This window comes from Episyrphus balteatus, chromosome 3, assembly GCF_945859705.1.
Source record: "Episyrphus balteatus chromosome 3, idEpiBalt1.1, whole genome shotgun sequence".
NCBI classification, from domain to species: Eukaryota; Metazoa; Arthropoda; class Insecta; order Diptera; family Syrphidae; genus Episyrphus; species Episyrphus balteatus.
In genome coordinates, this window is record NC_079136.1 from 74687346 (window position 1) to 74713498 (window position 26153).

Below are 26153 nucleotides of genomic sequence, written 5' to 3' on the forward strand. Positions count from 1 at the left end.
AAGTGTGCTATCAGGAAAATCTGTGGTGTCAACCGGTTGTATCCTTCTATGGTGCTATTTAGATCACTGAACATTCTACCTGTGAGACATTTATATTATTTTAAAGTTTCTAAAATATTCTTTATGAGATGTGGATATCTACAGAGTCCAAACTTTGGGGCCCGCAATTTGCGAAGCAACCTTGACAGCTATTTATCCGTCCCCTCATTTCGAACGACTCACTTTAGAAACTTCTACTCCATTGTGTCATATAAACTCTTTAATATGTTTCCTGAAAATATTCGTTGCATTCGTATCTTACAATTATACTTGAAAAAAAAATTAAAATATGGCTTCTTGAAATTGATCATTACCAAATCGAAGTTTTGTTGACCTACATCAATTAGTTTTAAACTTAATATTTTTCTTATATTAAAAAAAATAATGTAGGTAAATTTTTTCTTTTTCAATTCTTGTATTTAATTTTTTTGTATTTTCGTTATGTTAATCTTTCCCTAAAATTCTTCACCCCACATAAGTCATTTATTTATACTGAGTGCCATTTATCACTATTTAAATTGTTAAATATAAAATGTCACTATAACTATTCTTAATTATAATATTTCTTTTAAAATTTGTAAATTGTGTGGATCAGAATCAAAACCCATTATATCCACTTTTCAAAAAAAAATAACTTAGGTATGAGGTTTTGTTTCTATTATTCAAATACATACGTTGCGCCCAAGTTTCAGTCTCTAATTACATTTTTTGGCATAGAAATCAGACCACAAAGTTAGAGGTTAATTTCAAAACCCATTTTATCCACTTGAGTTTTTGTTTCAAAACCCATTATATCCAAACAATTTTATTCGCATCAAAATCCATTATATCCACTCAAAATATTATTTCTAAAATAAATTTGAAATTCAAAAACCATTTTATCCATGGGATGAAATTAGATGGGAATATCGGAAAATTTATACGGATTTTTGAAAAAAAATTTCGGCATTTGGGATTGAATTTATTTGTTCAAGAAAGTAGGCGTAGTTAAAAAAAGGATATAAAGTTTTCTCGTTTTTAATTGAGTTTTTTTTAATTATTACAACCAATTTAAGCTGCCAGACTTTTAAATACGATATCCGACGCATGCTTCGATAGATATTTCAAACTGCAAACTAACACTTTGATTGTATTTCCAATCGCAAAATTTGCTATGGGTTCATGAATCATGATCTAAAAAATACTCGTATGTGGCATATAAATAGAAATAAAATGTGGTATGTGGCATTTGTTTCTTTTTTTCAGTTTTCTATTTTCAAAATGAAGCAACCTTAGTCTCCAAAAAAAATAAATTTAGTTGGATACAATTTTCGTTTTCACACGCACAATTTAAAAATTACAATAAAATCATCCCAACGTACATATGGTTATCTCAGTTCGGAACTGTGCCCGTTCCGGAATTCTGTTCATGTGCATGAAAATTTTTGTGTGCCATCATTAATATAATAGGAACAAATTATGAAGCCCATAAATACGACAAAAACAAACCGTCATGGGAGTTGAAGATTAGTTTATATACATATTTATCTAGGTATAGGTTCAATGCATTTTGTGCCGTGCCTTTGAATAGATTAAGTAAAAAAAACATCCACATGGCAATAATTAAAGTGGCACTATCCATTCTTCAATTCATTGGAAATTTATGTCCTCTTCAAAATGTTTCCTTATGGTATTTTGAAAGACCTGTTTCCGTGTTGCTCAAAATAACCAATATTGCTCCATTCAATAGAACTCTTCCCATTGGAAATGGAATACAATGATGTAGTTGTATCTTTAGTATGGAGTAAGTGCCTACTTTACGTACAAAGAAAGTGTCTTAACTCTGAAAGAGCGTGTTCATTTAAGAGTAAACATACTGAGTGTAGTAATCAAGTTTTCTTCAAAGTTTTTGAGTGTTGATTGTTTTTTAAATGTATTAACTCTCAGGAAGCTTGATGACTACTCGGAGCATTTTCATTCTCAAATGGACACGTGCCTTTAGAGCACTTAAAGCTGTAACTGACACAAGGAATATAGCTTAATAAGACCTCTCAAATGTCTTTGATCCCTGGTATTAAGGGGTTAAGTAAGTCTGAAGATAGTTTTGCGCAGAATGAGATTGAAGAATCATTTTTTGCAAAGATTTTTCCCCTGTACAAAAGTAAAGCTCAAATATGAGAATTTGTTTTACAAAAAACAAAATGAACAATAGCTGTGTTTTATTTTCCTCGCGATTCAGATCAGATCAGATTGTTTTTATTAGCTTTACAACAAAAGCAGGATTTTGTTTTGTTATTGTTTCGCAAATAAATATAATGACCCAATGTGGATAACGATGAAAATAGAACACAGCTAATGATGACTTGGATGGGCAGAACAATTTTTAACATACAAATATGAGTTGTTCAATTAAAATTGTTTGCACAACATATTCTTTCCTATCGATTAGTTTTGCACTTGTGCTTAGGAATGGCGGTTGTTAGTACAAAACCGGTTTTCGGTTTTTTTCCTTTGGGTTAAACCGGGCAAAAAACCGGTTTTTGGAAAAACATGTTTTCGGTTTTTTGCTTGATTTGACAGTAAAAAAAAAATTAACCTAATTTGTCAACCAAAAACAAAACTTTTTGAAGAAAATCCCTAAGCAAAGCTTTTTTACTTGCGATATAGGTACTATTACTATATATCCAGTTATGCATTCGTAAAAAAAAAAAAAAGTTGAGATAACATTTTTTCATGACATTACGATGGTAGACAATGCCAAAAAAGTGGGTCCTGGAAGTCCGTCTGTCTGTCAGTCTGTCTGTCTGTCTGTATAAGGAGCTGCAGCCTAAACGGATGGTCCGATTAATGTCAAACTTGGTATGTAGCGTTATTTGGCGACTCTCCAGAGGGATTTTTGGAATTAATTATTTTGGACCAAAAATAACGGTACTTGTCATATACCGATTTTAGTAAAATTGAAATATCTCGAAAACGGCTCCAACGATTTTATTTAAAAAATTCAAATGTTAGTTTTAAGCTAAGGTCTATCTTCTAATGAAAGTTTTTTTTTTTTGAAAATCATTATTAACGGTACCTGCCATAGAACCGTTTGTTTCAAATCCGATTATCTCCGAAACTGCTTATTCGATTTCAACGAAACTTTTTGTGAAGAAGCATTTATATAATTTAAATATAAACCAAAAAACAAGTTTCCAAAAAAATAATTTTTGGATTTTTAAAAAAATTTTGAATTTTTTTTTTTTTTAAATCAAATTTTCAAAAACGGGACATTGAATTTTTTTGAAATTTTGTTTTTAGATGTTGATTAGTGATTTCAACAAAATGGCATACCAATTTTATTTTAAAACATTTTTTCCAACAAAATATATACAAAAAATTAGTTTTTTAAAAAATAGCTCTAACGATTTTGGAAATTTTTTTTCTAAAAATGCATCTTAACATATCAATCAAAACTGCATACTTGTTTTGGAGGGCAATTTGATTTCAGATTTTATTTTATTTTTTTAAAAAACGAATTTTATTATTTTTTTTTTCCAAATTTCTATAAAAAAAGTCTTAAAAATTAAAGCAACTTTAACTCTAAGAGCAAGTTCGTGCGACCAAGTCGTGCATTTTATTTAGTTTGATTTTGCTATAAGAGTTCTTAACTCACTCTTAGTAGGAGTTTTTAAGATTTTTTTAAGCTGAGTAATAATGAAAATTGATAATTATATAGTTAGTTGAGATAGTGAATGAAATTTTTGAAGGTTTTCAGTTTTTTGTCTCGTCGGGTATTTTTTTGTTCGATGTTTTTTTTCCGGTTTTTTGTTTTTTTTTTTTTTAAAACCGGTTTTAACTGGGAGGACAAAGAAACCGAAAAAAACCGGTTGACCGAAGCAAAAAAACCGAAAATTTTTTCTTCTGTGACATGTATAAGGGCGAATTCATGGAGGAATATATTAGCCGATAGCCGACCTTCCATTGAGATTACCTCTAAATATTTCTTATTCTCGCTGTCCAACATATTTTTCTGCTAGTTTTTGTAAATTGTTCTGTACTTGTGTCAAATGACCATAAACTAGGGTTTCCAGAACATCTTTTTTAAAGAGAACATGTTCTCTTTTTCAACTCTGATCTTTTTACATAATATTCTTTTTTTGTTCTCTATTTTTCAAATGTCCTCTTTTTAATAACTTTTTATATTTTCGTCCATAGTTTTTCAAGATTGTTACGATTATCTGTCTCGTTGTTTCAACTCCCAAACTCTGCCCACTCACAGTTAAGGTAGTGTTCATCGCATTTAAATTCAAAAGAGATGTTCTGTTTTTTGTTTTCGATCTACATATTTTATAATTTCTTTTTCTACACGGATCTCAGTTTAATTGCTAAGAGATAAAAGCTCGATTTTTTTATCTAAGTACTTTTTAACAATTTAAATAAATTGTGGCTCGTTAAAAAGATGACTTGTGCAGTTATTCCAAAGTTTACTTCTCTAGAGAAGTTAAACATCAATTCAAAAGATTTACAATAACTGAGAATATGGACGCGTTCTTCTTTGAAAAGATTTGATAATTTTGGAAATCCTAGTATTTAAAGCTGCACAATTCATTATGGATTTATGTTTTGAAGAACGCAAGAGTCTGACCATGTTATTAGTTTTGTCATGTCATCTTCGAAAACTCTCTTAATTTTTTTTTTTTATTAATGCTGATGCAATATCATTGCCATCTCGATCTTGATTTTTCCACTTTGTTATTAGAAAAAGGACAACAGCTTGTTTAAATTTTCAATCCTTAAATCTCTGGTCTTTTTTGTCGTAGTTTGTTAGATTAGATTAAGATTAAGCTTAAATAAGTCGAATAAATGGGTTGCTGCCCCCACGAAAAATAGAATCTTTAATAGAAAAAGAAGCTTAACGGTCAAAGACACATACATAGAGCTTTATAATGGCTTAGTATTTGTAGAATTTTTTAAAAAATATTTCCGAATAATTTAGTTACATATTTGATGCAGTAAATTAAAAAAAAAAACATCAACTTTAACTACATCGATTTGAGAAGGTAAAGTGCTTAAATTCTTAAAATTTTCACTAACGCAGATTTTTCTTTTTATTGCATACCGTTCCGTCTAAATGGCATAACGACAAAGGAATAGGCGTCATGGAAAAGGAGAACATTTTTTTTTACATTGGTTGCCTCATCCTTAGCGTACTTCCAAATAAATGTCGCATCTGAACTTTCTGAACTCTCACTGTCTTTGTTCACTATTTCCAACATCTAACAGAAATTCATAAACAATTTCAGGTTCACAGCGACCAGATTTAATATTAAAAATGTTACTTTGTTCATTTCTTCGCAATCGAGTGGATTCACATTTCTTTTTAAACTTTTAGAATCTTTCAAAATTTAGTGTTTTTCTGAACTGTTTGTCGCGTCCTGAATCTTTTTGATTTACACTTTGATTAACTACATGTGAAATTATGGTTGATCTTATTCCATGGCTCTTTGTCCAGTAGATATTGAATTTGTAAAATGGGTAATGCCCGTCAATCTTCTCCTTGCGTCCGCATCTATTGTTTGTTCAAGTGTAAAGTTTAATTGGAATCCGTGGAAAAGAATTATTTGTTCACAAAAACCGAATGCTGAAACTCTACGGCGAGACGAGTTTAGGTTGCTCAACAATCATCAATTCGTCATTCTCATTATATTTTAACAAAAAACGCGAATAAATTAATCTGGGGCTATTTCTAGTCGAGCTACTCCAGCTACACTAACGGCTTTAAACTTCAATTTGTTCATCCCATCGAACTTAATGGATAAAAATTCAAGCTCTGGGCGCTTTTGCCACCCCTTTTTGCGTCCACTTAGCATTTTGCTTTTGTAAAACTATCTTTTTCACACCTTCTTCAACAATCTCGGCCAATTTTCAGCTTTGCCGGAGATTCTAGTACGAGAGCTAGTGGCACATTTGACTGAGGTAGCTCTTGTAAGGCTGAAAATTCGTACAGTGGTAGTTTTTAGCATGCTAAGTAAGAAAATCTTGGTCTGGCAGGCCTCAGCGGTGCACATCATATATATATATGACCTTGAAAGTTTAATTTTCAACTTTTTTTGCCCAACATTTGACTTTGAAATCCATTATTTCAAAAAGTATTGATTAAAATAACTTGATTTAAAAACTAATATTAAGTGTAATATTCTGCCTTTTGAAAAATGTATCACTCATACCTGTAGGTGTTGCCGTCGTTTTTAAATAATTTTTTTTTTATTTTGAGTTACTTTTTTAGAAAATTGCCCCTCCCTCCTAAACGGGTTGAGATAGACCCCCCTTTCTATAGTAAAAAATGCTTGTATTTCACTCCTCTACAAGAATCTTTTACTAATTTTCTCCGCCTAAGAAAACCATTTTTGGTTCAGATTTTTATTTTTGAATTTATATTTTTTGAGGAATTTACGATAACTTAGGCGGGGAAAATTAGTAACGGATTCTTGTAGGGGGGTCTATCTCCCCCCGTTTAGGAGGGAGGGGCAATTTTCTAAAAAAGTAACTCAAAATAAAAAAAAAAATATTTAAAAACGACGGCAACACCTACAGGTATGAGTGATACATTTTTCAAAAGGCAGAATATTACACTTAATATTAGTTTTTAAATCAAGTTATTTTAATCAATACTTTTTGAAATAATGGATTTCAAAGTCAAATTTTGGGCAAAAAAAGTTGAAAATTAAACTTTCAAGGTCATATATATATATATATGATGTGCACCGCTGAGGTCTGCCAGACCAAGATTTTCTTACTTAGCATGCTAAAAACTACCACTGTACGAATTTTCAGCCTTACAAGAGCTACCTTAGTCAAATGTGCCACTAGCTCTTGGACTATTCTGCCTTCTGCCAATTTGGCATTTGTTTATCCCACCCCCATCCAAGAATTCCCCGAAAAAATTCCATGCCGCGAATGAGTTTGCAATAATGTGAGTCAACTGTTCGGAAACTTTTGATGTGATCGTGTACTTCTTTAATTTTAGTTGGTGGAGTAACCTTTTAACATTTTTTTCTTTTTTGGGAAGATTTCAACTGCCATTTGCCTTTAAATTACTAAAGTAATACAAATTTTATTTATAACGTTTACTTCTTTAATTTTAGTTGGTGTTAAAAAAAGGTTTTTAAAAGGTTTTTAAAAGGTTTTTAACATTTTTTCCTTTTTTGGGAAGATTTCAACTGCCATTTTCCTTTAAATTACTAAATTAATAAAAATTTTATTAAAATTTTTTTTCAGACTCGATGTATACTGAGGGTAAAAACACATCATAAAATGTAACACGGTCAATGTTTTTTTCGAATTTGAGTTACATCAAGCATCTTTAAAATAAAATTAAAAGTAGACCCCCGTTTGTTAGCCCAAGTATAGCAAGATCGACCGCCCGCCGCCGTGGGGTGCGCTTTTTTTCAAAGTTTGATTTAACGATGCTCTTCTTTGTGATTAAGGATCCCCTTAAAATTAACGTTGTTCCACTTTGATTTCACTATTATCGACTTCGGCACAAAATCATTCCGAAACAATTGAATCAAATTGGTTTTCGTTGGTTCTAAGTTATTTTTTTTTCTCAGAAAACTTTCTTATAAAATGCACCAAATACAATCAAACCTTACTTACTTTTTAATTTCTCTAACGGTTCATGTAACACGCTGGTTGGAGTATGAGGTGGACCGATGGGATGGTGATGATGATGATGACCAAGTTCTTGCGAAGAGTGTTGAAGTTGACTCAGATTAACTCCACTTAAAGGCATTAGCCCCGAAATTGCCGCTGATACACTAGATGCTGAATCATGTAGGTTTTGATGATTATGCATATTGTGGTTTCCTATACTGTTTGAATTACCGTTACCGCTATTGCTACCCGAACTTGAATTCGTATTGCCCGTATTGTTGTTCATCGCTGAGTTTGCGCTTCCAACTAGATCTTGAAGGCATAACCCAGTCGAGTCGTTAATGTTTTGTAAAACATTATTGCGTTCCATAATTTAGTTTTGTAAGATAGAGTTCTGAAAAAATAAAATGAGAAAGAAAGATTAGTTTTTGCATTCAAACACAATTTTACAGAAATATAATTTAAGGACTTTAATTTGTTAGCGAATAAAAAATAGGAAAAATCACATTTTCCTGTATTCCGAAAATAACACTATCATAAAAGGCTGTCTAGAAGTAGAACATATCGCTGGCTACGAATTAAACTAGGGCTGTAAAAGTAACGATAAAATTAGTACCCGCATGTATACGTTACTTTTTATACTAGTACCCGCATCAATAGTATCGTTACTCGTTAATTTCGTATGCTTCGTATTTTTCGTATATTGTTTCGCTACTTTCGTTCAGTAATCTTATCACAATTCTTTAGAGACCTTTATTTCAAAAGTACATCGCCAAGATCTCGGAATATTAGCACTTCAATACCACCATGTCGAACAATTTTTAATTTTTTTTCTATTGAGAGTGATTTTCAAGCCGCATTTTCTCTGCTTTTTTTTAGTTGAAAATTTTGCACTGAAAATAAACAATTTTTTTGAAAAACCAAAAAACTTTTGTACATTCTTAAGCTACATTTCAAGACCATTAACAAAAAGGTCATAAACACATTGGTTGCATGGGTATATTTCGGCTACATAGAGAAAATTTAATATCAATAACACAGCGGTAACTTGACACTACTGTTTTTATCGAGAGAAAAGTAAACTCCAGATAATTATCTGGAGTTAGCATTCTGACCACGTCAACGATATCGATACGATGCTAAATGCGACAAATTGAGTGTATCACTTCGTTTCGTATCTCATATGTACATCGGATTTAGTATTGAAATTGGAATCGGGTCGTTACTCGTAGGTATGTTTCGTTACTTTAGTACCCAGTAACGAAACATACGAGTAACGATACTGTTTAGAAAGTAACGTTTCGTTACTCGTTAATGAAGCAAATACCCGCATTTTAGTAACGAATACATACGATTTCCTACAGCTCTAAATTATACGGTTGTATGCCTGAAGACATTTCCATTAAACAAACAACCCTATTATTCTCAGCTTTCATCCCTGCGATATGTTGCACCGAATAATTGGATAAACGGATTAACTAGTTAATTTGAAAAAAAACATGAGTATAATATCATGCAGTTTTATTTAAAATCAGTTCTACATTAATCTTATACTTTTCCAAATAAAGGCATTTCAAATACACAACTGCAACTTTAAAAATTTAATACAGACAATTTACTATGCTAGATGTCTTAATTAAATTCCAATTTGAGTTAAAAAAAAAAAAAAAAACAAATTATCACTAGTGTCAATTTCTTTCGATCCGCCCATGGTTATTTAACCAACACATGCATATCTAGAACAATTTATCTGGTATCAAACTGATAACAATTGCGGCTTCTTGAGAAGAGTTACTATTATCCACAACGCCATCACAACTGTGTGAGCAAACTTGAATGAGAATGATGAGAGAAGGAGTAGAAGGAACACTCATTGTGTACTACTAAGATTTATATTTACATTGATATGATGCGAGGAGAGATTTTCGGGTAAGCCATTGCATGATGTTGCTGATTTCTTTTTTATGTCGACGACACGATGTGATATTGATGAACAATAATTGTTTTTGCACAGGTTACGATTATTCTGTAGGCACCTACATATTGTGTTTTCATAGGAATATTATCACAACATTGTGAACAGTTTTGTATGGGAAAACAAACTGAGGTGTTGTTTTTGTTTTATTTTACACTTATGGTTTAAAATTATGTGCCGAAAACCTTAACCCTGTAAAATTCACCTTTAGACCACCATCTTGAAGTTATGTTTTTGTCAAATAATCTTTGCTTCTATTGGTCGTAGATAAAAAGGTGAATTTCACAGACAAGCAAAAGAAAATCCCATCGAATTTACCGATCAAAGAATTTCTACAAAAATGGTTATTGGAAAAGGAGACGGAAGATGCAAAAGAAGAATTCCTCAAAAACCAGTACTGAATTCGCAGCAACTAATGCTTCTGTCGTCATTATTTCAACTCCCGCGGGGGAAACGTTCTTTTCCAGTGAAAGCGATGAAGATTAAGATTACACTGGTCTGCAAAATGTATCTTTTTTTTTCCTTCAAATAATATTTTGATGTTATGAAAGAGCACGTACCGTTTTTTTAAAAATGATTTTTGAAAAATATATGTAAGTAGTTTGTAGAAAATAACCCTTTTAGATTCGGTTGACCTAGTACAAAAATTAAACTATTATTCGTATTGAGCTCAAAATTTGGAGGACTTATTTCTCATAACATGATCTATCATATGACACCAAATTTGTATTTATTCATTAAAGTTTACACACATTTTAAGATACTAATTGACAAAAACAGCAAAAATATTGAAATCCTGCAGTTTTTAGTAAATCCCACATGAAAAACATCTTAATTATTAAGGGAAATGTAAAATCTCAACGCCCGTTATATTTAAAAGACAAATATGTAAAGAAAACTATATTAAAATACATTAAAACAAATTTATACGTGTTTTTTTATTTAATATACTATTTTTCTATTTAGAAATATCTTATCTATGATAAACCTTTCGATACACTGCCTTCTAAAGCTTCAGGTTTGTTTCTCTTAGGAACAAAAGTATACTTTTTTTATGGTTTTAGATGTGCTGAGTTCGAATCCGAAGTCAACAAAAATCTAGCACGTTAGGATTTTGAGATATACGCGTTAGAGAATCACAAAATCAAGTTTTTTGTTTAGAAAATCTAAAAAAAAGTACTATATCTCAATTAACCTTTAGGAGGGAATCCTCCAAAACGCATAACTACCAAGTTTGGCCTGTAGCCTTGTGGCTCTAGTAAGAGAGAGACAGACAGAATTGCAATAACCATTTTTTTCGCTCCGTCATCGTCAATACGTCATACATACCTCATTGTCATGTCGAGTTAGATTTTTTTACGGATTCTAAACTTGCCCTAGTAAAAACTGAAGAAGGAATCTCCTGCTTCTGTAAGCTATCCTGCGTTGTCTCCAACTTTTTGAAATAGGTATTTGAAAAAAAAAATCGTGTATCAGATAGGGCAGCTTCAGCTATAGCCTCGATCGCAAAAATAAGAAAATTGTCGCTTAGAAAAAATGCGCAAAATACTATATAGAGAAACAATAATTGTTGAAGAACATATTTCATTATTTAGGTCGTGTGTGAATTGCGTTAAATAGTTAACACCGTGTAAAATTTTTGACACTATTGAGGTGAACAAAAAAATTTAAAAAAAAAATTTATTGTTTAAAATTTTTCCTGCCTTTTTTCTGCCATGATACTTCTTTTTAATAAAAAAAAAAACAAAACCATCTGCAAACAAAATTTAACTCAAATTTAACCAGGTCCCAGAGCCCAATAAATTTTTAACAGCTGAAAATTTTTTATTCACCTCAATAGTGTCAAAAATTTTACACGGTGTTAACTATTTAACGCAATTCACACATGGCCTTAAAGAACCAGATGGCAAATATTTTGGCTTCTATATCACTCACGCAAATGGAACCACTAAATCTATAGAGAGTATCTATTTGAAAAATTTTTTAACTGAAAGTGTAGGTGGTACCTTTGGATCAATTGATGGCTATATGGAACAGACGTCAACGTCGCAAAATTTAGTGGTGTTTTAAAATTAGTAAAAAAAAAAACCCTGAACAGATGACGTTTACATATGCATATGAATGAATTACCATTTCGCCATTTATTTTCCTTCTTGATGGTCCTACTTCTGGTCCAAGAACATTTGCTGGTGAAAAAGGAAAAGCCTTAGAAAATTGTGAAGATTTTAGTCTGATTTTCTGTTTCACAAACTATTAATTTAACTCTCACTAATTTGTTGAAAAGAGACAAAATAATACATAAGGAAAATTGTATTTCTTGTTTATATAACTAGAAAAACATGTTTCACGTTTTAATTTGCAAAGTTGTAAATAGAAACAATTTTTCACATATTGTTAACATTCTAACACAACACCATGACATTAAAAGAAAAATGAATAAACGAAACAATATTTTTATCGCTGGTTTAATTCGTGATAAGAAAAATGTTTTATTTGGAAGATTTTTCGATACTATAACACCTATAATCGTTTTTTCCACAAATTTGTTAAAAAAGTGCTTGTAATATACAAGTTGCTAAAATAGACCACTGTTGTTCGATTACAGGTCAAATGCCAATGATAGAATCACACGAAGATCACAGTTCACAGTTCTGAACCTACAAAATGGTACCGGCCTTTTTAATTTTGTTGATGATTTTTAAATATGTTATAAACTGGGATTCAGGTCAAATAAAACGATCTTATTTAATTGGCAGGGCCGTTTTACAGAACCACCAATCATTAAGGAAATCGCTAACGAAGAACTTGAATCGCTTATTGCTCGAGATAAGACAACTAAATTATTCAGCCCTATTGTGAGATTCACGTGGAATGTTTTTCGCCAGGAATTTGAAAAGATATCATTTGTTTCATCAGAAGGGAACTTACATTTTCCGCTAAAATACTGTTTTTTGGTTCCGAACGTGAACACCTTTTCGCCCGGAGCTCACAATAGGAGAAAAGTGAAATTAAATGTTTCCGTGTAGAATCTTGTTAACGTGAAACTCACAATAGGGCTGATTATAATCAGCCTTTACTTTGTCATACTCAATCAGTTGAAAGATAGATCGGTTTAAACTATCACTGAAATTGGACTGTAGAAAAAAACAACTTACCTATGCATTATTTAATAAAATATATACTTGTTTATATTTTAGGAAAAATAAATATTTAAAATGTTTTCAGAATTATATATTTATGAATTGTATTCAATTTTTAAAAACATCAATGCCGATTCGGAGGCAGAAGGTAAAGTTTGATTTTCATGAAACTTTCTAATATAGGTTCTATATGCAACCATTTGGCACATTTAAACCTCTATTAGAAGTAAAAACAAAATCCCCATACAAAAATGACCCAACTAATATACCTTTATTCCCCCCAATTCAAATTTTTAATATATTTTCTAGAAAACAAAAAACAAAGCGTAGACAGGTTCATTAATTTGTACAAAAGTCACACACTCCTGCAAAAAGGAAAGAACATTATTTAGAAATTCAAATAATAGCCAAGCTTTTATTTAGCTTGAAGTTCTTAACAATAAAAGAGTTTGGGGAAAACTACTTTTTATATTTTTTAAACCTGCGCAAAACTGCTCCATTACCATTGTGCCAATACTTGAAATCGCTCATTTCATTTTTGCTAATGTTGAATAAACTATGTACATAATTCTACTGCCGTTTTTTTATTTCAATAAAAAAAATTTGGTCGTTGCAACACATATTGAAAAAAAGTCCCCAAACATAGGTAAATACCTACAAACAATTTATTTATTTTTTATTATGATTTGCATTTTTATAAGGTATGTCATATTTCTATATATTACAATGATATGTTCTGTGAAGTGCCGCTATCATTTTTCTTCAGTTTTGTTTGAAGTAATCGGAAAACCAAAACATAAATGATGGATCGATTGGCACATTTACTGTCGATACGTGTGAGTTTCAAAGTGCCGCATTTTGCCTGGCGCTTTGACATGTCTGACATGCTCTAGATAAATATACTTTTGTGTTAGCCGGAAAATAAAAGGAGAGGAAAAGGAAGAAAAAAAGAAAACAAATTGCGCTTAATGGTTTTATTATTTGATTTGTAAAGTGAGCACTTTTAAGCTTCGAAATGCTACTATAAAGTGACCGAATTTATATAAAAACATAGATTCAACAGGATCTAAAATCGATTTTCTATTGTTTCATTTTATAATATGGTGAGACGAACCAAAATCGCTGGAGTACATAAATAAATGGAGACCATTTACCATTTGCTAACATTCATTGTTTATATTTGTATCATTAAATTTATTTTTTTGTAAGGATTTTCTATTACATCTCTTCCAAGTTAAAAACAAAATCTTTAGATTGTAAGTTCCTAGAATCGTTCCTACCAAAAATACTAAAAAATGAATGCCGATAGGTCTACAAGAGAGCGGCCTATGTTCGGGATAGTACGGTTGAAAAATCATTTTTTCGTTAGATTGTCTTTATGGGAAAATATCGGATGAAAAGAGGTTTATTTTAACACTCTCCTGGCAAAGCAACAAAGCGAAAGTAGTCTACATTTTTTCACTATCAAGAAAAACATTTAGGTAATTCAAATTTGGTGGGTTAAGAATTGTTTTTTTGCCATCTTGAGCAAATGAATCATAAATAAAATGCTAGCAAAACGATAACAGATAGGTACACCAGAAACACAAACAAACATTTTTGTCGTTTGTCTTACGTTTACCTTCCACCTTTAGTCTATTTAATAAGGGTTCTTTGTTGTACAAAAAGAATGAGATAATTTCAAGTAGACACATATGCACATCGGATATAGGATAGGAGCAATAACGTGTTTTAAATACAACAAAGTCATGTCAAATATATCAAATTAGTGCTTACAATATTTGAAAGAAAATATCAGGTGACATCCCTGGTAAAGAAAATCATCAAAGCCGAAATCCCTTAAGAACATTTTAAATCTCTACGAAAAAAACTCCAATAAAAAATCTCCTAGACAAATTTCAGAAGTGCAAGTTGTGTATCAAGCAATAATAAAATCGGACGCGAGATTTTACAACTTGCGCAACTTCGTTTTAAAAAGGCTTTAATACGATTGTGCTTCATATTTACGAGTATGTTTTTAAATTCAAGCTTACACAAAAAACAAAAATTAAGAAATATCGTAATAATTTTAATGGATTGATAGTGTATTATTTATATGTCATTGTTCTTAGTTGAATAGTATCATTTACCGTCCTAATTCGGGAGAATATTTTTGCTTCATGGCCTCTTTATCTGAAACATAGTTTTTCTTGAACCTTGTATTTATACATTTAACCCCTTGTAACCCAAAATCGTAAATTTTAAAATTAATAATGTCAATCGATTGGCCTTTACCTATAAAAAAACACGTATATTCGATAAATTCATTATTTACTTAGTTATTTCGATATATAGGGAGCAAATAAAAAATAAGTTTAAATTTATTTTTATATAAAAATGCAAAATTTCAAGCAAAAAACTAGGGTAAGGTGGTACAAGAGTGCGCACTTTAGACAAAACACCAAATAATACAATAACAAAAAGAATTTAATTACTTTTTTAATATACAGGGTGTCTCGGGATGAGATAATAAGACTTTGAGGGATCATTCTTGGGTATATTCTAAGAAAAAATTGTTCTACAGTAACTCTCTATCTGCAAAGTTGATACCCTTTAGCGATAATTTAAGAAAACGCTTACTTTGGTATGCCTTTACTCATGTTAATGTTATTAACTCCGTTAATACTGATGATAAAAACTTTATTAACGTCTTGATTTTTAGAAGAAATGCTATTCTTTGTACATGATTTTAAAAAATTTTGAAATCTTTTTTAGTTGCTCAGATATTAATTTTTAAATGGAATTATTTTTTCTTACACATGATAATTTTTGACTTTGGGGCCGATTTTCTTCGATAAATGTGCTATAAACATAGTGTTTTATAAATTTATTCTTAAGAAGAAAACAATAATGAACAAAAATATTGTTCACAAATTTGCCAGAAAACTCATAGATTTTATGATATTTAGGAAAACCTGCACCAGGTAAAATCTCTAAAAAAATGTGTTTTTTTGATTAAGTCAAAAATGGGTACGAATTAAATGTCTATTTTTGTAGTTTAAGTTTATTTTTTTAGCTACTTCCATTCGCTTGTTTTTTGTAAAACTTGTATTTGGTTTCTTTTTAGTAGGAATTGCTTTTTCTAGCTCCTGCTTGCTGGTATATGGACAAATGCCAGTTATTTTGAAGCCTTGATTAGCATTTATTGCTCTTTTAACCCGCGCACTCTTATACTTCATCATGGTGCGCAATCTTATACGTTCAGACACGTAATCGAAGAGTATAAGTATTTCACAATGCACTTTATGACCAATCTTCCGTGTTCATCAAATGTTTTCTTTTTGTCGACTTTTCAATATCCCATACTTTGTTTATTGTAATTTTGTGTTGTTTAGCGGAAAATTACATTTGTTTAGCAAAAAAAAATTAGAAAAAAAAGTGCTAAAAAACTTAACTAGCACATCTGTTTACAAACACATTTGCATGAATTACAACAGATCAAACTCACTTAGATCTTTCCAAAAAAAGTGCATTCAGTCTAATATTCCCTTTCAAATCGTAGAAAATCGCTTTGCGCACTCTTATCGACCGCGCACTCTTATACCATCCTACCCTATCTTATATTTATTTTTAGGCACTTTCCTAAAATCCAAAAATAAAACCCGTTGGTTTAGCCAGAAAAACTATTTTTTTTCTGAATTTCGTAGTTTTTACATAAATTTGACTATTTTCAAAAAAAGCCCAACTTTCAACATAAAATGCCAATTGGTGCCAATTATTAGAAATATGACGTACTATTTCGATAGAGCAATTCTTAAAGATTGTTTTAGAAGCTTCAAAAGAAAAACAAATATAGATAGTTTGTACAGCTTCTTTGCGATTTTTTTCGGCATAAATGAAAAACTTTACAGCATTCGCATCTGTTGATTCAGATTCAGCTTCAGCATTTCCGTAGGTATTGCTTACTACCTATACCTACTGCTTATTTTTGAACCCAACGCCATAGAATCTGACCAAAATGGGAAAGGCACCCCATATGGTCAGCATTGCGAAAACATTTATTAACTGATTAAAGAGTTTTGGCTCGCAATCCTTGATAATTCTATCTGCATTCAAACCAATATTTTCTCGGGAAAAAATTCCAATAATTTCTTAAAAAATTGGTCATACGAATCTTGGCTTAATTTGTCGACAGTCTGGATCAAAGCTCACAGACGATTCTCTTATTATTTGCGACGATAGAAATTAGGAAACTAACCTACGCTTGTTTTTTAGTTCTTTATTTACGTGGCAAAGCTCTTTTGTATGTGAGTTTGGTCAATGGTTATGATCAAAGTTTCTCTTCAACTGCCACGACAAACGATTTGCAAAAACTATTTTCCTTTTTATCACAACACCATCTAAAGTTTTAATTTTACCTTTCAAGTGAAAATGATTGCCATACCCGCCAAAAAATTGTTTATTTACCGCCTTATTAGATTTTAGGAATTCCATTCTACTGATTTTACTTCTCTTGTTAGAAATAAAAACAACAATAACTTCATAAATATACATAGTCTAGCTAAAAAAAGTTGTTTTCTCTATGTTCGCTCATATTTAATTGTAAACTGCGATAACTTAACTCAAACTATATGTTTTGCTCAACTTGTATCCTACGGAAATTATGCTTGGAGGTTAAGGCACAAGTACGTTAGGTCAAACAACAAAGGTTTAAATCAGGGTTGTTGCCATTAATTTCTTTTGCTGTTGCGTATTCACAGTGGAACCTTTGTGCTTTTAAAATTATCCTGTTTGTTTCCGATTTCACTTTGATTAACAGTTTTTTTTTTTTTTCATTCAATAGCTTTTTTTTGGCTCATTGGAGATTTTGAGAAAGTGGGAGAAAAAAAATTTATTGGAGATTTTGTCCTTTGGGTTTGGGTGCCTTTCGGTTGGAGATTTCATGCATGGACCATGGGGTCAACTAGGGTTGCCAACCGTACTCTAAAAAAGAGTATTGTACTCTATTTCACGTATGTGTACTCTATAATCTATAACTCTGATAGAGTACGTCAAAATACTCTTGTTTACTTAAGGCTGAGTGGATAACTTTCATATATCTAAAGATAGAATTGAATGAAAAAAAAACGAGGCTTAAAATATTCGACCTTATAATTTCTAAATTTGAACAATTGTAATTTAGAGAGTACAAAACACTATAATTTTTGTAGTTGTTTTCGTACGACCTATTTGTTTTGTGTTTGTTTCTTAGTCAAACTTAAAATTTAATTTTTTTTACTAAAATTTTAATTTTTTTTTAATTAAAATTTTATTCTTTATTTTGCTTTGTTTAAGACCTTAAAATATTAGATTTTTTCTTGTAAAATATCAAGGTATTTAAAATTGAGTTAACCTTCTTATATATTTTTATTTCGATGAGTTATATTGATAACTGCAAAAATTGTAAGCCATATTCTATCTGTTCTTGCCACTTCAGCATTCACTGAGAGAGTATTTTCGGTCTTGAACAGGGTTCGGACTTTACTTCGATTTTGGGAAAAAAAATAAAATCTACTTCCCTACTTCTCTTTTTCAGGAACTACTTCCATTTCTTGATTGAAAAATATTTTCCAAACAATAAATCCATAACTACAATGCCCTAAAAAGTGAAAAAGTGGGCAAAAAGCAAAACATTTTTATTTCTTTTTAGCGCTATTTGTTTTTGGAAAAAACTACACAAATTGTTTTTTAAGCCAAAAAATAAGCTTTTTGCATCATTATTTTAAATTTTGTGGTCTAAAAAACTGTCAGAAAATGAGTTTGAAAATTTTCAAAAAGTGGCCGTTGTAGTTATACCTTAAATTTAGAGAAATTAGAGAAAGGGATTTAACTTTAATTTTGAATCTGGTCGAGGCATTGAGAAATAAAGCCCCACTGAAATCTCAAAAGATGAATGGAGGTCAATTATTATTCGAATTCAAGATATAAATAAAAAGTATCAAAGTAATTTTGACTGATTTTGAAGAATTCCTGATCAAAAATTTGTTAGATTATGCTGATCTAACAGTTTTACCCCACAACACCTTTGCAACCACTAGATGAAAAGGTTTTTTTTTGAAAAAGAACATAATAAAAAAAGTTAAGAAAAATAATTTTGTTGAAAAATTTTCTTAGAATAATTTTTTTTAAATAAATGTTCTGAAAGTTTAATTTTGAAATCTACTTCCAAAATTTTGGATCTACTTCACTTTTTTTTCAAAGTTGCTTCGAAATTTTGAAACTGAAGTCCGAACCCTGGTCTTGAACATGAAATGGCGAGAGGAGAGGAATAGGGCTTCGTTGAAATTGATAAAAAATGAGCTCTAAATGTATATGAATTTTGAATTTGAACGTTTAGTCATACACATATTTTAAAAACAACAAAAAATAGTTATGTACTGTAAGAAGCAAAAAAAATACATTTTCAAGACTTGAAATAAATGGTACTCTTCTTTTTTCAAATGTACTCTTTTTTTCGTCTCTAAAATCAAATATACTCTATTCCTTCTTAAAAAAGTTGGCAACCCTAGGTCAAACATTTTCTGGAGATTTTATCCGATTGATTTATATTGTTTGTCTCCTATAGAAAAAACAGAGTGCAAGTCTGTCCAAATGAAATTTAAATAGAATGTGTATGGAGCTAATAAGTAAATTGCTAAAACTAAAAAAACTCACTACGTAATACGAGCCGTTTTCAGTCCCAATGACGATGTTTTTTAAACTTGCGATACATTAGCTTTATATAAGGTAAGGCAGAAAATTATAGATTCAGCGATTCGCTTCTCACTTAGTATCTTTGAAGACACTTAAACTTGTTTTGGTACCTGCCAATGTATCAATTTTTTAATCCCACTATATTTTGATATAAAACAAACTTTAATATTATTTTTTAGACTACTTAACTTTTTGTTCAATAACAACGAATTTTTTGTTACAAAAGTCTATTTTCCAAGAACCGGAGATTGAATTTTGGATTTAAGTTTTCGAATAATATTTACTACAAAATGGCATTCTATATAAATTTTTGTTTTCAAAAAGAACAAGTTACATGCGGTGCGACCCAGTCAGCCGTGCAAATTTGAAAATGAAAATATCTTATAATAAAGTTGCGTACTGTATATACTGAAAACGAAAAGCATAACAAATCGTTACGGTTACGCATAATCAACGAAAACACAAAAATCATGGTGCTTAGACACTTGACGCAACTCACCCTTATGAAACTTATTTAAATTAAATGCGTGCTATTGGTGTTCATTTGGCATGATTGCCAGAAACGAATTTCTTTTTTGTTCAAAAAAATACTGCTATCCTAAAAAAATAGATTACTTTCAGTCAGAGCTCGATTAACTATAATGGCTTATCGGTCGAAAACATAATTATTGCTCCTAGTTTCTTAACTCTGGAACGCATTCAGTAGCTAACCAAAACTGTTACCATAGTACCAAATAATGTCGAAATGTGAATTCAGGAACATATTTTAAATGGGAGTGAATTTTAGGTGTGGTTGTTTTTTTTTTTCAATGAAAACACAAAAATAAAAAACATCTCAATTAGGAAAAAATAGGGTTTTAATTTGAATTCTTTAAGTTAATTCGGATTAAATAAAAAGAGTCGATAGTATTATTGTTTACCAACAAACATGGGTTAAAAAAATCATACGGAATTGTAAAGCTTTAAGAAATTCAAGCGTAACTTTTTTCACTTATGTTCACGCATACGAAAGAAATTACCTTCATAAAAAAGTCTTAAACGAATGGGTTTTTGGGGGTAAAACGTACCAAAGTTTCCGATGTCCTTCTTGGTATCCACGGGAGGGATCATTCTCTATTACGAATAGTCTTTTAGTTTAAGGATAACAGTCAGAATATTACCAATTACTCTTTGAAAATAAGTAAGTTAGCTTATCGATTACACCAGACGAACGTTTCACACACCATAGGAACTAATAAAATGACTGTATTAAAAGATTAAACAGTGTTTTTGTAGATACCAAAATTTGATACGAAAAATGTTAACAAAGAGAATATAAAGAATTTATAATAACATTTACGATGGGATATTGTTTTTAAAAGGAAACTTAGATTACCATGTTCCCTTTTCATTCAATTTTTATGCAAAATTTCTCATCATAATAATGTCTGATTTTAACCGATTTCAATCGGGTTTATCAAGCATTTTTATTATTGCAAATCAACTCAATATGGACCCTGCTTAAGAATGCAATTAGTGATGAAGGCATGAAATTAATCGGATTGCACCGCAAAAGAATCATTTTTAGATATCGGCACACTAAATATTTGCTTGAAAGGGTTTATTAAGTCGGCTTCCTTTGGAGGTAGACTATGACTCATGCGTAGAAATCTAATATAAGAACTACCTACTCGTTTTTATTGATTCGAGCAGAAGATCAGCCGTTTATTAAAAAAAAGTTGTTAAAGAAAGCAGAATTTTAAGGGTGGAATTTCGAACCCAGCCCAAATGTTGCAATCAGATTAACTGCAATGGACAATTTAGAAAGGATTTCTCTCACCGCGGAACTCACGCAATCACCACATCAAAATTTGTCGGCTTATGCTGACTTTTCACGAGTCGATTTTAGCCGCACGATATGTCGGTAAACAAGGATTTTTCTATGGGGAATGTCACTTTAGTCGCCTGCGACTTACGTTCACACGAGACGAAAAGCTTCGCCGCACGGCAAAAATCGACTCGTGAAAAGTCCCCATTAGAGTGTAAGTCATAAACAAAAAATACCAAGACTGGAAAATTTCGTACGTCTTTCCCCCCGAAACCCTTTTGTGTACAGTGCTGTCTGTGAATATATGTGAAAGCCACCACTTTGGTAAATGACGTTAACACGTACACATTTATAGATTCACGACATTCACCACACATTTGACACGAACACAACGATAGGTTCACGACATTCACCACACCTCGCAGCTTGTAGGCAAACGTCAGTTGACCGCCGAGTTTCCAGTCTTGGTATTTTTTGTTTATGGTGTAAGTTTTCTAACTGCCAACTGCTAACTGCACATACAAATGATTACAAAAATTAATTCAAAATGCAAAAAACTTTCAAATCTTATCAATTCTAAAGAAAAACTTAATATCCTTTTCGATGTGTTCAAAAATTTACAAGTTGTAAAAGATGGAGTTAGCTTTTTTTCACTTTAAGCCGACGAATTTTTTGTATGAATGTTGGAGCAGATGGAATGTACTCTCAGTATACCGTTTATTAAAACATTTTATGCCTACATAAATAAATAAATTAGTAATCAATGTTTATTATGTTTACGCTCTATCCATCAAATTCCAGAAATTCTTCCGATAATTGTCAGGTTTTAGGCTTCCGAGTATGTTATTATATGTACGGTATTTTTTTTAATTGTTGTTAAATATTAATAATACCCGAACAAATTTGAATTGTAAGTAGGTATGTACATATATGGGAAAATGTTAGGTTACTTAATATATTTCCAATCTCAATTTCTTTTGGAGATTTCTTTGACCTTTCAAGTTCATCGATTCTACAGCCTTCTGAAATAGTAAGTTATTTATCATGCCTTTGCGTTTTTGCATGCTTCCGTTTGGTGAAATATGTGAAATACTCAGATCTACCCTGAGTTTTTTGCATTCAGAGCTCAGAGGGCCTTCTGGGTCAAAATCTTTTCTTTCAGGAGGTTCTAATGACACGCTATTATTTTTAAGTATCTATGTGCCGAAGAAATTGAAAACGTCGTTTTTAATTGTAAACGCCAGCCGTCCGTATACCAGTTGCATCATGGGGGCTGGCGCTGGGTAATGGTGTCATCAAATACGGTTTTTGTGGTTAAGCGGAATCACATGGGATAAAGGTAGCTGCATATAGTATGAAATCTTTAGTTATCTACAGATAACACATCTATAAAATATGTACCTTCCATCTTTGCTCATATTTACCACATCAGTAAACACAATTTTTGCAGTACATACATTATTTGAAAAGTAGCCTTTTCTGAACATTTCCGCGTCAGTCGGGTCTCCCTTATGAGACAAACTTGCATTTTGTACCGAAATGAAACCATATTTTATTTTCTCTGGAGACTGAATTTTAATGTGTGTCCCATCAACAGCTCCAAAAAACAGAAAAAAAATCTCTTTTGACCTGTGCAACTTCTGAAATAAGGAAGCTTTTGACAAAAGGTCAATGGAGCTAGATATTCAAATTAAGAAAAATTAAGAAAGCTCCATTGCCAAGGACGCCAAAAATGTTTTGTATGAAATTGAAATATCAATCAATGATATCATAATTAAAAGCGTCCAAAACAATTATTTATCAAATTCATTCGTTATTGCATGACAAGGTTTGTTCTTGGATTTTTTTTTATGTTGAAGAATGATCAACATCTGTTTGTCCAGGACCGAAAACACGTTCTAGATCTTCATTACTAAAGTCTAAGCTCTCAGGAGGGCTATCGAGTATGTATATTGCTTTGTTTTAAAATGTTATACAAGACGCGAGTTGCAATTATAATGGTTAAAACAGTACTTAACTTCAAGCAAGAACCGCTGCATACGCGTATGGCAGTATGTGAAATCTTTGTTTTAAAATACCAAACGCGTAATCAAATAAGATTTTTATTTTTTAATTCCCACATCTATTTCAAACAGTTTCAAAATAAATTAAAAAATACCGGGAGACTTAGTTTTTCTTTTTCACATGAGAAACTTCGGCTTCGTTCTCAGAAACTTTCAAAACTATCCTTAAAACTGTTGAAACATGCATTCCTCCAAAATCAGCATTGCTTTAAAGATGGCTTCCTGTTGGAAAAAAAACCGGAAGTCGGTTAATTGATTGGAGTGATAAAATCTGCGATCCTTTGGGGCATTTATCTAGTCATCTTTTGCTTAGTAGGTACTTTCAGTTGCTTTCAACTACTAATCTATCTATCTATTTCAAAAGTAGTTCAAAGTAGCTTTTAGTAGGTACTAAGCAGTAGATAAATGTCCCAAAGGAACGCAGCTAGAGTTGTTTCTGATAACGCAAATATTTATGTAAATATTTCTTATGGTTTTAAATCTAAATCAACTTTGCAACTTACTGTATCTGTTTGATGGACACTTTCAGTTTTTTCCAAAATTACAATCGTAATTTTTTTTTGTTTAACGGAATCTTTTGTAAAAAGTGAGTTTATCAAACGAAGAAAAATATCCATTTCTCTGATATATTTGACTAGGAATTCCAATTCAAACAACTTCAAAGATTTCCACGTCATCGTCAAACACATCCAAAATTTTAAAATCCATTTTTATTTACTTTTTCTATCGATTTCGTATAAAACTCTTTTTAATTATAAAAATTACCAAATTTCGAAAAATAATTTTTCAGAATACTTCAATCCTGTATGTCAAACTCAAATATTTTAGGTGATAAAGATAGGAATAATAAAGTAAGAAAGTTCATTTAAATAGTATAGTCTTTTGAAAGTAGGATTTACACAAAATTCAAAATCTTACCAATAGCTATAATTTATTAATCTGTTTGCATACACCTATTGCACTGAAAACCTAAATGCATGTAGAATTTGTATTCCATTAACGTAGCATACTATAACTTAAAAGCAACTGATGCATTGCAAAATTCTTTTCAAATCACTGGTGAAACATTTTTTTCACAAATAGTAGGTGATTTTATTTAGGCACGTTTCCGGAAAATCACTGAACTGCACAGATTTATTTTATTTTTTATTCATAATTAAAATGCACCTATATAAATTGATGAGTAAGTGCTCAGTATTATTTAATTAATTCTTTAACAGAGTATGTTGGTATTTGTATACACATCAGATATATATAGAAATGCTATGCTGTACAATAAATTTTAAGGGATTATATTATTTTCACAAAACATGAGGCAATTGACCTTCAAAGCTTATTAGGTTTTGTGGTTGATCCGACGGCTCCGGGATTCGAAAAAAATAATCCACTATCATTATCGAGCATGGAATGCCCTACTAATTCACTCAAACACAGAACAGCTGAGTCTTAAAAAAATAAAACGACGATTTTTTAGACAAGGTTTCGAATAAAACGACCGCCGTCCTCGAAAGCACCAATATCAAGCTTACTGAATGAATATTACGATATCAACCGAAAAATCGGATAACACATTTAACATTTGCTTCCTTTTACAATTTTTTTTTTCGTTCGTTTTGTTCGTAATAAGAAATAAAAGAGGAAAACCCTTAATAAGTCACACCCCTATATGTGTATGGCTCTGCTGGTGCATTTATTGTTATCGGGGGTTGTATTTTGTTGAACGATTATGAGCTAGCTACTCTTGAAGTGAAGATAGAAACAGAGAATATCAAAAACGAAAGACAGAGAAAGAGTATTGTTCAATGGGAATAGCGTATACTGATGGTATTTGGTATTTTATGCAAGGGTGTTTTCATTGTTGACGACCGACGCGTCGTGCTCGTGACGATACGATATGGTGCTGTTCTCTTTGCTGCGTACGTCGTCGAACTGCCGAACTTGGTTCAAAAAAGCCGTGGCTGGCGTTCGTTGTATTGTAAGAACAACAATATTTCTTGTTTTTATTTATCTTATCTGCAGACAAGTCGACAGTATTAGAGTAGGTAGGTGATGTTTATTAGTGTGGATCAGTATTTCGGTTGGCTTGTTAGTTAATTTTCAAAGTGATTACCTGCCTAGGAACATGCCCAGGCCCAGGTAGGTATATTTTGTGTTGTTGTTGTTTGTAGGTATAATTTTATATCTTTTCACAACAATAAAGATTCCCGTTCTAAATCAAATTCATATTGTTTAATCACATCACAATCAAAACATTCAAACGCTTCTTCATTTAATGTAGATAGGTAGATAAGTTAATATCTCTAAAACCTAGAAAATCAAATACAGATTACAGATATCTTCTATGTTATCTATGTTACACTAAAATATTTTTATAATACTTTGTTGTTATTTAATTTTTACCATCTTAAATAGTTACTCGGCACACTTGGCAGTGTAGGTATACAACAAAAAAAAAAAAAAATAGAGGGCAAAGCTATCATAAAGGAATGAAAATAAACAAAGGTCACACGTATTTTATAATATAAACATGCATTAGGTACACTTGCTTCCAAGATTATGAACTTAGGTTTTTCACTTTATTTTTTTTTTGTCGTTACTGAACTGATCATCTTTAAGATGTAGATAATAGGTACCTATCCCTTTTGGGTAGACCGTTTGTTTTTGACTTTACACCTATCATGTAGGTTATTCAATTGTCTGAAAGATTAATTGAAGTAGGTACCCTTACAATTGCAGTCAATTTTGGTTGTGAATGATATAGGTACTAAAAAATACTATGTATTATTTGATTTTATATGTAGGTA

General features: G+C 31.2%; 1 protein-coding gene across 2 annotated transcripts in view; it reads right to left on the reverse strand.

The window, feature by feature from the left end:
- Positions 1 to 25391, reverse strand: part of LOC129916895 (pituitary homeobox homolog Ptx1) — a 43740-nt gene extending 18349 nt beyond the window's left edge. Inside the window, exons 1-3 of one of the 2 annotated variants that reach the window (XM_055997098.1) lie at positions 24268 to 25391; positions 7885 to 8047; positions 7657 to 7824 (exon numbers count right to left, since the gene is read on the reverse strand). In XM_055997098.1, the coding sequence (XP_055853073.1) occupies positions 7657 to 7824; positions 7885 to 8023 (307 nt within the window). In that variant the 5' untranslated portion in view covers positions 8024 to 8047; positions 24268 to 25391. Of the gene's footprint in view, positions 1 to 7656; positions 8048 to 24267 lie in introns of both variants that reach the window. The other variant, XM_055997097.1, reaches the window with a different exon arrangement.
- Positions 25392 to 26153: the final 762 nt, after the last annotated feature.